Source organism: Wasmannia auropunctata, unplaced genomic scaffold (assembly GCF_000956235.1).
Source record: "Wasmannia auropunctata unplaced genomic scaffold, wasmannia.A_1.0 LD267245.1, whole genome shotgun sequence".
In the NCBI taxonomy this organism is placed as follows: domain Eukaryota; kingdom Metazoa; phylum Arthropoda; class Insecta; order Hymenoptera; family Formicidae; genus Wasmannia; species Wasmannia auropunctata.
The window spans coordinates 59,323-75,988 of NW_012095645.1; the positions used below are offsets into that span (position 1 = coordinate 59,323).

The 16,666-nt window shown below is 28.4% G+C and overlaps 1 protein-coding gene across 1 annotated transcript in view; it reads left to right on the forward strand.

Moving 5' to 3' along the window:
* The window catches only part of LOC105462259 (dynein heavy chain 1, axonemal-like), a gene marked incomplete at its 3' end in the record, with an annotated part of 71,385 nt that extends 54,907 nt beyond the window's left edge, over positions 1 to 16,478 (forward strand). Inside the window, exons 33-49 of the mRNA XM_011708781.1 lie at positions 65 to 225; positions 1,651 to 1,866; positions 2,493 to 2,717; positions 3,075 to 3,237; positions 3,429 to 3,598; positions 4,323 to 4,531; positions 6,461 to 6,563; positions 8,117 to 8,248; positions 8,321 to 8,441; positions 9,425 to 9,555; positions 10,602 to 10,707; positions 11,808 to 11,962; positions 12,172 to 12,351; positions 12,620 to 13,010; positions 14,275 to 14,546; positions 15,460 to 15,770; positions 16,249 to 16,478. Of these exons, the coding sequence (XP_011707083.1) occupies positions 65 to 225; positions 1,651 to 1,866; positions 2,493 to 2,717; positions 3,075 to 3,237; positions 3,429 to 3,598; positions 4,323 to 4,531; positions 6,461 to 6,563; positions 8,117 to 8,248; positions 8,321 to 8,441; positions 9,425 to 9,555; positions 10,602 to 10,707; positions 11,808 to 11,962; positions 12,172 to 12,351; positions 12,620 to 13,010; positions 14,275 to 14,546; positions 15,460 to 15,770; positions 16,249 to 16,478 (3,276 nt within the window). The remainder of the gene's footprint in view (positions 1 to 64; positions 226 to 1,650; positions 1,867 to 2,492; positions 2,718 to 3,074; positions 3,238 to 3,428; positions 3,599 to 4,322; positions 4,532 to 6,460; positions 6,564 to 8,116; positions 8,249 to 8,320; positions 8,442 to 9,424; positions 9,556 to 10,601; positions 10,708 to 11,807; positions 11,963 to 12,171; positions 12,352 to 12,619; positions 13,011 to 14,274; positions 14,547 to 15,459; positions 15,771 to 16,248) is intronic.
* Between the last annotated feature and the right edge of the window lie 188 nt (positions 16,479 to 16,666).

The window sequence follows — 16,666 nt, forward strand, 5'->3', positions numbered from 1 at the left end:
TGATATTTACAACGCGTCATTCGAAATTAAACTTTAAATTAAGATAGATTCTCCCTCCTCCTAGGGTGGTATGACAAAAGGGACATCGGTTCCTTCAGGCTAATCGAGGACGTGAATTTCGTCACAGCCATGGGACCTCCTGGAGGCGGAAGAAACCCAATAACTGCCAGACTTTTACGACATTTCCATATTATTGCATTTCCAGAGATGGAGGATGATGCCAAAGTGAGTTGGCATAGTATTTGTAAAACTACACGTTAAATACGTTAACGCTAATTGCTCACATTTATCGACAATCATCCGAGAGAGAACAATTATATTATTTCTATCTCGGAAGAAAAATGTAAAATGTGAAATTTTCGCTGAAATCCTGATCTTTATCGAGTAGAAAAACGAGATTACTTGATTGCATGAAATTTTAACGCGAAATTTCAAGCATATATAGATGTCAAATAAGAAGCGAAAAAGTTCAGTTACGTAATCTCGTGATTTTATTATGTACATTCGTTTCAAGCGCAAAAACATTTTACACGCGGAAAAAAGTGTAAAAGCATGCATGACAATTTCAAGGAAATTTCAGAGTCGACATTTTCATTATGTAATATTTAGCGAAATCTAGCTTTGCAATTCCAATGTCTCTTGAAGAATTTAAAAGAAAATTTCCGACGACGCAAAATATCTTGTTACGCCCGGAACTGCACGTATTTGACGCGTATGTTTCCTTCCACTACGTCGTCAGGTTTTCTTCCATCAAATCGACATCCACGCCCAGTTGCGTATAATCGCGGCTCGTAGAAAAGACGGAACATCGTGGCACCGTAGCTCACACTGTTTGCCCTGTTCCTCCATGCCCGTCGCAATTAGATGTCGTAAATCGTGGCCATATCGACCATAATTTATCATAATCACCTGCCCGGGTTGATATAACGGGGTTCATAATCAACCCCGTCGGACTCCGCGCACCCGCGAGACCTTCTGTGCACGTTTCGCCCAAGGTCGTTGAGGCGGGTCCGAGTTTAAGTACCACTGATTAAATATTCATGCCAAACACATTCATACCTCCTGCGGAGGATTTTCCCGGTTCTTATATATTTAATCGTTATCTAATATCAGTTAAATAGTTGGATTGAGATAATGTTATTTATCAATGTTATATGCGATAAATTGGAACGATAAAATGGTTACTACCCTATTCTATTTAAAATTTAAATAAAATAGGATAACCATTTTTTAATACAAACGTGTGGCCGGCACGTGTCGGTTGCATTACAGACTGCCCGCATTCCAGATTTTTTTTCCTACAAACTTCGAATTGATTCAATATTAAAGTTAATCCTTTGTTAGAGAAACTTTACCGTCGCAACTCTCTTTTTAATTTTCAGAATTAAATATCTTCGTATCCCTAAATCAAAATTTTGTTATAAAATAAATTTACTAACTAAAAATTGCGTTATAATTAAAAATTAAAAATATGTAAACGTCAAAAACCAATTTTAATTATTTAAAGAATCTATCAAAAAAATATGTTACGCAAAACTATTCTTATGCATTTATGAAAGCCAAATGTTAAATGTATGTATGAATTTTTATGATAATACATATTCAAAAGACAAACTTATGAATCTAACTAATTACATATTTAATTTACAGTCGCATATCTTCAAAACAATTCTTGATTCGTGGCTGTCGAACATACCAGATCTTTATAATCTACTGGACGACATAGTGAATTGCACTATAAACATTTTCACAGTTATACGCAGCGAGATGTTACCAATTCCCAACAAATCGCATTACACCTTCAATCTACGCGATCTGAGTAAAGTGTTCCAGGGCATTCTTATGGCAGACGCAACAAAAATATTAGTTAGTATAATTTTTTGATATCCCCAAGTTTTTTTTTAAATTATTATATTTTATTTTGTTATTGTAATGTATTTTACTTAAATAAAAAGTAATAACGCGCCTGTCAATAATAATGGATTTTATAATATAATAAAAAGGCGGATTTTATAATATAACTGTACAGCAGAATGTGTGTTCAAGTGATTAAAGTACGTGTATGGTCAGACAAGCCTTTAGTTCTGGCTCGGATACATGCACGGACATTGCACGAGCAATATATCATTATTATGTAATTGAGATGAAAAGTGGGAAGCGATAAATATGTTTGATACAGTGGAGAAAAAAACGTTACTCAAGTGGCTTCATGCGCGACAAAGCAGGTCACTCTACGTATAAACCGATGAATGTTGCTTGCAATCCTATTGCTTTAAAAGAGAGATTATTTTAATCCGATTTAGTACTTTATTCATACACCGTCGGCGTGAAATTGAATGCTTTGTGTGATTTATCGTGAAGCAAAAATACGTGTTACGGAATTATACCTATCGGAAATCAACACGTCTTTCAATACAATTTATTAATTTCTGCAAAATGCTTTATATATCATATAATATTTATATCACATTTGATTTATTTCTTTCACATAGGTTCGCGAGAAGTTACTATTACTTTGGTATCATGAGAATATTCGAGTCTTCGGCGATCGCTTAATTAACAGCGATGACAACAAATGGTTCGATCAGCTCTTACGCAATGTATTGAAGGAAAAGTTTAATTGCAACGCCGACGATATCATCGGAAAGAAACCGTTGTTTTATGGTGACTTTTGTAATACAGCCGGAGAATATGAACAGATAATAGATATTGAAAAAGTAATTTACTACACTTCAGTTTAACGTATGTTAATTTAATAATTAGTATTTAACATAACATAATAATAAGTAAATAATAATTAACAATTTACAATAATATTTAATAATTAATAAATCTAACAGTAGGTAAAGCAGTAATTAATGATAAATAATTAATATAAAATTTAATAATTAATGTTCTTTATGTGTGATTATATGGGATATATGAGATATTACAGAACTTATAAATAGTTTAAAATGTATATGTAATTTAGAATTTGGATTGTTTTGCATATCTTCTCCTTTACACGTATAATATATACGTATAATTATAAATAAAGGTATTTCGCTTTATTAATCTTTTTTATGTGTTTATAGATGAAAAGTATTCTACTAGATTTTTTAGACAGTTATAATGAATTAATGACATCGCCCATGCAATTAGTGCTTTTTGAAGATGCAATAAGCCATATTTGTAGAATCACACGAATACTTCGACAATCTGGAGGAAATGCATTATTGCTCGGAATGAGTGGATCAGGTTCGTCATAATTATTAGAGATCATTATCAAATTAAAATATTAAAATGTTTTATAATTACATAATATGTTTATTTATGTATATATATTTTTCTTATATATTCTGTATCCATGTTTTCCTCCGTCTAAGAATTTATAGTACATCCGACAGAAATACGGAATACAAAACTTAATATATTCTTGCTCCTACTAGGAAGTCGAAGCCTGACAAAGCTTTCGTCACACATGAAAGAATACAATTGTTATCAGATTGAAATCAGTAAAGTTTATACAATCCACGACTGGCGAGATGACATCAAGAATATAATGTTAAAAGCGGGGTTGCAGAATCAACATATTGTCTTTTTGTTCTCTGACGAACAGGTAAAATGCAGACCAGAGAACGTAGAGTTTAAATGAAAAATTCATAACATTCTAAAAGCTCTTACATTCACGATTTTTATAAACAAATGATACTAAAAGGATAATAGTATTAAACGCAGTTTGAAGAAATAATTTACAAAATATTTACAAAATTACTTAATAAATATTTTTTAAAATAAAAAATTGAATGACTAAATTTAGAAAAATAAAATATATTAACAAACTATATTATTATTACAATATTAATTATTAAATATTATTTAATCTATGACATCGTAATTATTTAGTCCTTTTATTATAACATCTTTCTCTAACTAAATTGTAATAGTAATCATATTAAAATCTTATTACGATTGATTATTGCAGCTCATTATAATATATTAATACAGATATATAATTATATCACATTGGAAACTCGTAATTTTTAATAATAAGACATATACTTTTAATAATTTTATATGGAAAAGTAAACGCTTTGAAAATAAAATCACTTTATACTTTATACTTAAAAACCAATGTGTATCATATTACTAATTATATAGTGTCGGGGAGATAATAAATTTGAGATAATAACTATTTATAATACGCGCTTATATTACTCTAATTATTACGTAATAACACCTTTATAATTATTGTATTTTTCTGAGACAAAGTTGTATTTTCATGTATAAGTACATATAAACTGTATCTCTAAAATATTTGACGAAATTACACGTTCTTGTAGATAAAAAATGACTCTATGCTAGAGGATTTAAACAACATTCTAAATAACGGAGACGTACCAAATATATATCAAGCTGATGAAGTAGACAAAATATATCAAGCAATGCGAGCACCAACACAAGAGGCTGGGCTACAGATCAATAAAAGCAACCTTTTCTCCGTCTATCTGAAGGCAGTCAAGAGCAACTTCCACGCTGTTATTACGATGAGGTATTTTCATTGAAAAATATAAATCTTAATGTCACTTCTGTCGCTCAACAATAATTTGAAAAATTATTCTTTCGAACTGTCATAAATTCCACAAATCGCACTTTTATAATCTATAAATAATTATATCAATTTGCAAACGTAAAAAAAATCGCTACGCAATACACGAGCGTTTCTGAAAAATTAACGAGATTCAGATGCGATGTTAGAAAGTTTTTACAGAAGTAGAAAAACGTAATTTTCGCCGATAGGCTCTAATAAAATACTAGACCCACGCAATAACGTCGAGTCACGCAAAACCGAATTATTGTTTGTCACGATATAATAATGGACCCACGGTAAAGATTCACCCGTGAGATTTGTGTACATTTATGACGAGTAGACACGATTCTGATATATCGAATGTCACACAGCTTTTAATATCCGTGAAATCATTAATCTCATTTCGCATCACATATGTCATAAAGTTTAGCCATGTAAAAGTAATCTCAGATGAAATGTGATAAATGTTACGCAAATAGTATTACAATTTCCATGAAAATTTATTATGAGCATTTGTCAAAGAGTTAAATATGCATATTCAGTAAAATTTTGTATCATAAATAATGCATGCATTTTTGCATGAATTAATAGTCTACTAAAATTTTTTTAATTATTGAAATAAACACTTAAGGGTTATAAACTTGCAATTTGAGACAAATAAATTCAAGCCACTAAATGCAAAAAAAAACATTTTTCGAAAGTGCACAAAAAAATTTGAAATTTGCTCAATAACTCATTTGAAAAACTAAAAGTAATTTAAAATCTATCCTTATTAGAAAATAATATATCGTATATTTGTTATTTGTAACATACTGTTGATTTATAGATTATAAAGTTAAAAGTATTAATTTTTTATATAATTATATGCACACATAACACTCATATATATTATTGTTTAATTCAAAAAAGACGTAATCTCTTTCAGAATAATATTGTATACTGATAATAATGTAAAATGTAGGAATTACGTAATACGAGAAACGATTCTAGCAACAATGGAAAAATAACTGTAAAGTCACTCAATATTGGTAGATAAAATATGGAAATGGCAGATGAGGAAATAATAGATTATTGATCGACAAACTTAATTTCTTTGCATAGACAGTATTCTCCATTTGAGATCCATCGATTTCTCATGTATAGGTATACGCAAGTCGCTTACAATTGAAAGATTGATTAATATTAGAATTGCTAATTTCATAAAAATTTTGTCACAAATGCAATGCATTCTGCGTCGTCACCTTTTTCCATAATTTTTCTATCAATAATATCAAGATTACTTATCATTTAAACTATATCTTCTAGGTTTTTATTTTCGTGTTTTAAAACAAATTAAATTTCGTAAAAAATTATATTATCTGTTGAGTTTTTAATTCGGAAAGAGATTCATCTAAATAAAATTCTTGTTCTTTAATCTTATTTATTTTATTTTATTTAATAAGCTTAATAGAATAATATATTATATTATATATAATTCTATATACTATACAAAATATTATAATAAACAGTACATATAAGATTTGCTAAACTACTATAAACTACTATAAGCAGATCTAGAATATAAGCATTATCTAGAATATAGTCTTAAAGGATTTATCAAATTTTCTCCAACAAACTATTTAAGGAGATTTACTAAACTATATATCTAGAATATTAGACATTAAATTCAAAGTAAGCATATTGAAGTAAACAATTTATTATGAGAATGTTTGTAGAAAAGTATTAAAGCATTATTATAGAAGACTTATCCAAACAGAATATAATTTACTTTTTTAGTATTTTTGTGCTATTTGATTATAAAACTTGATTATAAAATACCCACAATTTAATCTATATATATTTCATTGTAAATTTATAATTAGCTTAATATTATACATTCCCAATATTCAGTCCGATTGGAGATATATTTCGCGCTCGCATCAGACAATTTCCGGCGCTAGTAAATTGCTGTACTATTGATTGGTTTTGCCCCTGGCCGGATGCCGCCCTTCAGGTTTGTATAACACAATAAAGTATGACATTACTAAAAATATATCTGTCTCCGCTCAGTTTTCTGTTATAAACACTTTTAAGCAAAAATCGATATATCTATTTCAACTGTCAATTACATATATGTAGATATTTTTCTTAAATATAATATTTATATACAAATTTCAGTATAATTCTTAAGTCTGTAATTATCGTGTCGACGTTTAAAAGTTTTCAAAAAGCTTTAATACACTGTAAGAGACATATCTGTGCTGCGTTGGGATTTTTAAAAATGTTCTGGTATAAAAAAGTGCGATGTACGAGAGTGTTATTTATTTAACTTAGGCTTTTGTATTATGCCAAAGCATGCATTTTACAAACGAAATAACAAGTATGCAAAACAATAAAACGCAAAAATGTAAAACATCGCAAATGTATGCGATATTTAAAATTTTTACTTCATAAATAATATATATTTTCCACGGGATACATTAAATGAAAAAAAAAAAAAAAACAGTAAACAGTATTGTATCAAAATATCATATTTACACATACTGTCGCAATTATAACACTAGCGAGCGTTTAGCTGTTTTAATTCAGAATAAGATGATAGCTGACTTGCAATAAATGATAACCACAATACAGCTTTGTAAGCAATTTGATCGTGATCTAACATCATTGTTCTAATACTCATAGACACTTAATTAATAGCTTCAAATTTTTATAAATTGATACATGTAAAAGGATTAAAAATTTTAAAAAATGTTTAACAAACGAATAGCAAATTTACTAAATATATAAGATAATATAGCTATTTAAATACAAAAACCTAAGGAGTTACTGATTGACACAATCTGTTAAATAATTCTTCTCTACAAACTAATTGATAAAGATAAATTAATTACTTTATCGAATTCTTAAAATTGTGTTTTTTTAAACATTAAAAAAAATTATTTTAGGAAAAATACGCACGTTAATTTCAGCAAGTTTGTGAAATTCCGATTATAATTATCAATATTATTTTAATTGTATAAACAAATAATAAATAAATAAGTAAATTGAGCCTGTAACAAAACTATATAACAATACTTATTTTTAAAATTATTTTTAAAATTCTCAAAATTAGAAATATATTATTCTCTTGTAACACTCAAATTTAAACAAGATAATTACAATTTTTTTAAAAATTGTTTGGAAAAAATTTGTTTACGTTTAGATTCAACGTTTAACATTAAATGTTAATTTAAGAATTTATTTGTCTTGTATACAAATTGCACATTTTATATTGAATCGAAAGATGGTAACGTGTATTTAACGTGATGAAAATGGATCTTAGCATGCAACATTTAGTAATTTCGCGACATTACGAATTCAGAACTCCGCTTCCGATCTGCTCCGGATCTTTCAGTAAATTAATTTTCAAATGTGAGCACGAGTTTAATATTAGTTTACGTACTGCAAAATCTACTAATCTCTCTCTAAGTTTATATTTGCAAATACAATTACAAACATTATACGAAGCGCATGATGTGCTAATGCGATTTGATTAAAAGGTGCAATATATTGATTTTTGCTTAGACCATAGCAACACATTTTCTGTCGGACATCCAAGATCAGTCGACCATCTCGCATAAAACTTTGCAGTCTATCGTAAAAATATGCCAATATATGCATTGCAGTGTGATCGACGCTAGTGATCGCTTCTTGAAAGTAAATACGCAATATATTAATATTTTACTAACATTTAAAACTGCAATTGCTGTGATAAATAATTCATCTCAGGAATTAGACCGTCATAACTATGTCACACCTAAGTCATATTTGGAATTGCTGTCGAGTTATGGTGACCTTTTAAAAAAGAAGAAGGACGAATTAAATTCTTCCATGAGACGTTTGTCCACTGGTGAGTAAAAATGAAATTACTATAAAATAAATCAATATGTGAAATGTGTGAAATTATATATATATATTTTTTTATTTATTTATTTATTTATTTATTATATTAAATTAAAATGATAATTAGATAATATTATATAATATTTTCTAATTCTTATAAAATTCAAGAGAATGTTATATAATATAAAAAGAAGTTAAAAAAAAATTCGGTCTTTTTATTGTAAAAATTTCTTTGCATAGTAAAGCTCGAATTAAACTAACTGAATTGAGGTATTAAAATGAAAATTCTTATTTTATTTAATACATTTCTTATTTTATCAATGTCTTAGTATAACAGAGCTTTTCATAGGTCAAAGGTAAATGACCGTCGATAGTTTTCCAGTCTATAAATTTAACGCCGACTGTCTGACGGTGGCTTGTAATTCGTGTTAAATTCGGAATATCGATTTGCCCTGTGTGCAAGTCGTGGTATTATTCGCGCGCTAGAAGGCAGGAAATGAAATGTCTCAATTCTTAACAACCTTGCAATATACATTTCAGTAACATTTTCAATGTACATCGATTCTGCAAGTATAATACATATATCCAAAAAATTATTTTATCTTAATCTAATTCAATCTGCGTTAAATTCTCTATAGTAATTCGATTTTGTCTTAATATTTGTATTTATTGTGGGAGATAAATGTACTTTTTATGCATTTATCCGCCAGTTATTTAAACTTTTTGTTTGCAATGCTATGAGAAAAACATATAAGTATATCAAGTTGCCAAGAACTAAGAAAACTGCGTTCCTTTGAAGACTTTGTGTTTCTCATGTTGATTAGCATCCCGACGAAACGAGAACGCATCTGTTTAAGCTATACGAAGCCATAATGAAAATTTACTGCCTCCGAATCGTTTAAAACAAGACAATGCAAATTAATTACTTCATCTAATCTACATAAATCAGCATACAACTTAGTCTTTGTAACGCGTATTTTTCTCGAGCAGGATTAAATAAATTGGCGAATACAGAAGCAGAAGTGAAAGATATACAGGAGATGCTGAAACGTATGAAACTCGAGTTAGAGAAAGCGGCAGAGGCAACGGCAGGAATGATACATGAGATTACTCAAGATACAGTGAGCATCTGACAAACTTTCTATCAAACTTCCTCATGCAAAGTTCACATCCTTATCATTCAAAAACTTCTCATTTTATGTCTTGTACAAAATATATAACTTAGAAATTAGCAAAGTTTCGCCAATAGAAAAATAATCAAATTTTGACCTAATATATGGAACCTTTTTTATACATATTTTCTTATAGCTTTTGATATGCTAAATCATTTGCAAACATTATTTTCAACATGATATGACGAAAAAGCGTTAAAAATCATACTTAAAGTAGCACAACTTTGAAATCTAAAGAAAAACTCAAAAAAATATAGCACTTTATTATCCTTTTTCTTTTTCTATCTCTTACCTCTTATTTGTCTTCCCCCCCCCTTCCCTCTTGTACTTATACTTACTCATCTAGCATCTCTTAAAAAATATTTTATAGAAAAGTTATGATATAATGATATTATTAATTGCTTTATGATAAGATTAATAAAATTATTATTGTTTAAAACCCTTATAAACCTTTATTGAAGGATTATTTCTTTAGAATCTTATTAATCTAATTAATTAAAAGTGTTTTGAGAATAAAATCTTGTTTTAATAAAATTAAAATACATAAATGAGAGGATTTTTTTATACGTTTTATATCCCAAGGCGGTATATATCTATGTATATAATAAAAATATGAGAAACAAAGAAGTGAGAATAATTAAATGAAAAATTTTGCGGCTTTTTTAATCCTTGAAAAAAAAAATTGCAAAAATAGTTATTTTTTTATATAAAACATATAATAATTATTTTTTGGTCTAAAACATATCGAATTCTTATTAAAAATTGTATATATTAGTTAAATAAAAATCTCTTTCTCTCTAATCTCTTAAGAAAAAGAGAGATTAATTATGTAATTCTTGGCTTTGGCTTCTACTAGCCTGTTATTATTTAATATTTATGCGCCAAAAAAGCTTATGTTTGTTTGTAAAATATTTGATATCTTGCATTTTATTTTTCACGAGAGGTATTGCCCTATATATAGTCAACGCACAAAGCTTATAATCTGTTTTTTGCAGATTGAAGCAGAGGAGACCAAAATAGTGGCTATGCAACAAGAAGCGGCGGCATCAAAATTGAAGGAAGAAAATAAAGCGATCAGGGATGAGGCAGAGGCCGATTTGAGTATGTTTATCCTTATAAAGCATAGTAGTAAAAGCCCTGTTGTAAGAATAATATACTTTAATACTATCTAAAGCTTTAGAAACACACGTGCACAGTGCAGCAACAGAAATTTATCAGAAAATTAAGAAAAGGGATGCAAAAGAGAATATTTACATGAGAATTAATATCATAACGACACGGCCACATATATGCCAAACATCTTATCCTAATTAGTAGCTATTTAATAAAATTATTATACATTTATTTAATATAAGTAGATTTCGCGTTTATGTCGAGCGAACCGCACTATTTTATTAATATTCATCAGTTTTCTTATCGTATTTTAGCAGCTAAAGTAAGTCTGAATCCATTGGGAATACAAATATGTATTGGGAATAACATTCTTGTGGCAGAATATCCCGTATCACGAGAAAGTATCACGTGTTATTTACGTTGACGTTCCGCTTTCGCGGGAAAACATATCGTCTCGTACACGGGTCAAACGTCAAAATTTTTATATGAAAACAGCACGAAGTTTACAAAACGTGCGGAAATGTACACAAATTCGCTCGTGTAAATTGTGTATCTAATTTGTACAGAGCTCGCTCTATATTAATAAATAGAGATACAAACTTACATATTCTCTAAAAATGTAGACACATATCGATTTATATAACCACGAGCAATTTATCAAATTTTTAGTATGAAAAATGAAATATTGATAAAGCAGATTCTGCGAAGCAATCAGTACCACATTATCAGCTTTTATTAATTAAATTTAACATATTTTTGTGCATTTTATACATTACATCACGTAAAATATAAACATATATGTTTAGAATTTTTTTAGTTATACAAAGAATTATATAAACGCGACATTTTAAAATATTATACATTTTTTAATTTTATATACAAGTGTATATAAAATTAATAAATATAGAAAAGAGCATTTTCCTTTCCGTAAAAAATAAGCTGTAACATCTTGCTCATAAAAGAATAAAAGGTACTTTATGAAAAATGCGCGAAGATGCTATCATCTCTTGATACATGTATAATGTTCAAAAGAGAATTTTGATCAAAATTTAATTACACGTATATCTATAAATCACGTATGTATACAGATGAAGTAAAACCAATGCTCGAGGCTGCTGAAGCCAGTTTAAAAGCACTAAATAAAAGTGATATTACGGAGGTAAAAGCGATGAAGAGACCACCAGTGGGAGTACTCTTAGTGATTGAAGCAATGTGCATTATAAACAACGTGAAACCACACAAGGTTTGCTTAGCCGTATACACAATTATGCTTACATTATAAAGTAATAAACACAAAAATCTTTTATAAAAAAAAGTGCAGTACGATTTTTCATTAGTATAATAATTAAATTTTTTAAAGAGTATATGATTAACATCAGAAAATTTAGTATATGACATCATAAGATTGATACGTAGTATCATGTATATGTAAAATGAAATGATTATCCTTAGCTTCCTGGAAAACTTCCCGGTGAGAAGATATTAGATTATTGGACTCCTGGAACTCAAATATTAGCAGATCCAATTCATTTTCTTCACACAATGGCGCATTTCAAAAAAGAAGATATTACAGAGGAAATTATAAATAAATTGAAAGATTATGTAGAAAATCCCAATTTCCAACCAGATACAGTAAATATTCGGTTGTATAATAGTAAACTATATTTGTTGCGGTATTTTTTTTACATCGAAATATCTCCATGAAATTTAAATTAATGTTTAACAATTTCTACTATTAAATACAATTTTTTTCTTTTGATAAACTTCTTTCTAAACTTAGTAAACAAAAAAATTTTATTTTAATTACCGAAAAATGTAATTTAATATAATTTAAATTGCAAATATATTTTTTTATATTTCAATTATAATAATAATATAATTATTAAATTACATTCAAAAGATACTTCAAGCTTCGAAGGCTTGCCATTCCTTATGCTTGTGGATCCACGCGATATACGATTATTACTTCGTAAATAAGAAAGTTGAGCCCAAAATGGCAGTCTTGGCAAAAGCAGAGGAGATCCTGATTGAAACCGAAACGGCACAAGCAGCTGCTATGACAAGATTTCATGAAGTACAGGAAGGCATCAAGAAATTACAAGATAAATTGGCAAAAGAGGAAGCAAAAAAAGCCGAACTAGAAAGACAGAAGCAGCTTTGTGAAGAACGAATGGCGCGAGCCATAAGATTAATCGTAGGCTTGTCGGACGAACAGAAACGATGGACCATCATGGTAGATGATATAAAAATGTCCTTAAAGAATACTGTTGGTGATATCCTTCTGTCATCAGGTATACAACAATTTAACAATTGTTTCGAATTATTTACTTCTATTTCATATGAAAAGTAAAAATGTCACTTTTTTATATATTTGTAAAGATAAGATTTTCTGCACCATACACATTAATTGGTTATTATATAAAATAATTTATAAATTCTGTAAAACTAGTAGAAATTATTTAATAGTTTTAGCGCACAATAATAACAATCATTTAATTTAGTTTTTAAGTATATACTTTAATAACGTTAGATTAACAGATTATTTTATTTTAATCCAAAATTAATTTATTTCGGAACAATAAATGAAACATATTACAGATAATTAAAGCAGTCATGCTCATAATTTGCCTTAACAAGATAACGCTAAATTTAAAATAAAATAGATTTAAAATTAAATAGATTTCTATCGTAGACATAAATTACATAGAATCATATTGTTAAAATGTGTCATTATCGATAATAGTTTATTTTTGAGAGTGCGTAAAAAATCTGTAAATATATAATTTCCAATCCAGTACATTAAGCTTCGATTTTTAAAATTCTGTATGATCTACTTTAAGACCCGATATTTATTATATAAGAAAGTCGCAGCCATTCTGGTAAATTCAATTTTCCTGCCTTAAGCGAGTTTTCCTCCGTACAAAGAATAGTGACTCTAATCTGATTCTGCTAGCAAAGATCACCCACCAATGAGATATCTTTGACAATCTTATAAAAACTCATTACAAAGGAAAATTAAAGTATACTTTAATTTTACAATAAGCTTTATATGCAATTATTTATTTTATATACATAAAAAATTTTATTTTATGTAATTATGCGTTTTTATATTTGCATTTTTATATTTTTTGCTTCATATCAAATATAAAATGTACAAACAAAACAATAATAATAAAAATTACAGAATAGAAGTATGTATATGAAAACATTTTTAATTAATAAACACATTTATTTCTAATTGCAACAATTTTTGTAATTTCTAATAATAATTTTACTATTTACACACCTGTAATTCTAAAAATATTATTTATAGTGTTGTCAAATGTTGACATACACATACTTTTCACGAATTCTCTCCAATCTTAATCTGATTGTAAATAATACAATGTCTTCGTACGGTTCATTGGTGACAATTGTTTTCTGCTCCATTCACATGAGATTGACAAAGCTTCATATGCAGCAGCTTAATCGAGTGTAGCTCTGTCTATTCCAGCAGCAAAACAGGATTGATTTCACACAATTCCTTTGTATCAGCAACTACCCCCTTGCTTGCAGGTGCGATTGCATATTTGACGCCCTTCACGGATACTTATCGCCAAAATCTCCTAGCAACCTGGTACGACGCTCTTGGCGACGACGTCCCTCATACCCCAGGTTGCAACCCTATATTAACTCTCGGCAATCAAATGGAAATAAAAAATTGGCATATGAATGGTTTGCCAAGGGACACCCTATCTATCGAGAACGCAGTACTTGTGATGAATTCTAAGCGATGGCCCCTCTTCATCGACCCTCAAGCACAGGCGAATAAGTGGATACGTAATATGGTATGTTATATCACAGAGAGAGAAAAGAAAGAAACCTTTTAATAGCGAACCTTTTTTTAGCGGAATTTCTACCATATAAATTTTCTGCAGTTGTCGAGAAAGAAACTTTTTGAATAAAGCGAACAAAGACTTGAAAGAGAGATTAAATTATATATTCATGGGACTTAATACCGCGTAACATATGTAGTCATCACATAAAAGCACAAGAATTCATAATAATTATTATAACAGAAATTCATTATTGAAATAATTTTAATTTTATTCATATGAAACATAAATTTATCCTTTATTTGATAAAGGAATAATTTTAACAGAATATTGAATTTATCCTTTACACCTGATAAAGCAATAAAGCTAACGGAAATGCATAAGTATATTCATTATAGGAAAATTTACACATACGTGCATTATAAAAAAATGTTCAATTAATCGTATTTAATTTTAAATAATTTGAAAATGCTTATCGTAGATACATAAACATTAAGAAAAATCTTATATTCTCTAAAAGTGAATCAGTGGAATTATCACAATTTGCAGTGTATACCATTTTTCAGTGGCATATTAAGAACAGTGATAATCAGTGAGTATTTGAACGTTCTTTCAACTTGTTTCAATGATAATATACTGATTCAAACAGTCAATATCACTGAAAAGCAGTGAATTTTAGTTCTCAAAACTGTTTGGCAGTGAAACTTACTGTCTTTCAGTAATATTTATTATATGAATCTTTCACTGTTTATCACAGTTCTAAGTATGTCACTGGAAAATTATATACATTGAAAATCAGAGTTAATTCTATTACTTTACTTTTAGAGAGTATATTAAAATCTTATATTTAAAAAAGTTATCTTGTTATTAATATCTTATATTAAACTTGCTTTATTCTTCTAATTAACTGAATTTTTAATTTTAGTACAAACCGATTGGACTTTCAATTACAAAATTAACGGATAAAGATCTTTTGCGTACCATTGAAAATTGTGTACAATTCGGAAAACCATGCTTAATCGAAAACATCAGTACTGAATTGGAAGCTTCCCTAGATCCTATTCTCACTCGTGCATTGTTTCAATACGCCGGACAGCCGAGCATCAAAATTGGCGAGAATATCGTGTTCTACAATTCTGATTTTCGTCTTTATTTAACCACGAGACTACCTAATCCCCATTATACACCGGATATAGCAATAAAAGTGCTAATAGTCAATTCCATGGTGACTGTTGGGTGAGATTTTTTTAGAAAAACTATGTAAAATATTGCGTATATATAAATTTTATAAGTTTTATAAATTATTTATTCATCATATTTTTATTGTAAAAAGTAACTATCAAATCGTATCTAATAGTAACAATAAGAATTTAAATCGATACTATAATTGAGCAAAAAACTATACTTTCTTAAACATTTGGGCATCTTTTCTTGAACTTTTACCCTACAAAATTTATTTTACCACATATCTTCATGTGTGTAATAAAGTGTATAAATTTGTATACAATTCATGCAAAAATATATCAATATCAAAGAATAGTATCAATATCCAATTTGTAATTTTAAAATAATATATGTAATAAAATAAATCAGACATCGGCTTCATCTGTTTTTCTTATTTTTATTTAATAAAATAGAAAATCTTATTCAACAAATTGGCTCGTATCGAGTTTGATATTTGATTCTAATCTTATATATGTATGTAATTGTGTAGCGGCCTTGTTGATCAAATGCTGTCTCTAGTTACTATACAAGAACGTCCTGATCTTGAACGAGAAAGAAATGCACTTATTGTATCGAGTGCTGAAATGAAACGGGATCTGGAGGAGATTGAGGATAAAATTCTTTACAGACTCACGGTATCCGAAGGATCAATAATTGATGACATTGATCTGATTCATACCTTGGAAGCTTCGAAAGCCAAGAGTGAAGAAATCAAGGTAGGAAAACATAAAATATTCTATTATTATATAGACTTAAATTTTATTGATAGAATTATCTCTTTTTACCTCTTTTTCTTATATTTCAAATATATAATATTAATTTAATTGTAGTAAAATCTTAATATTCTTTGATAAAATACAAAATAAATTGTACATAACGTACGTGATATATATATATATATATATATA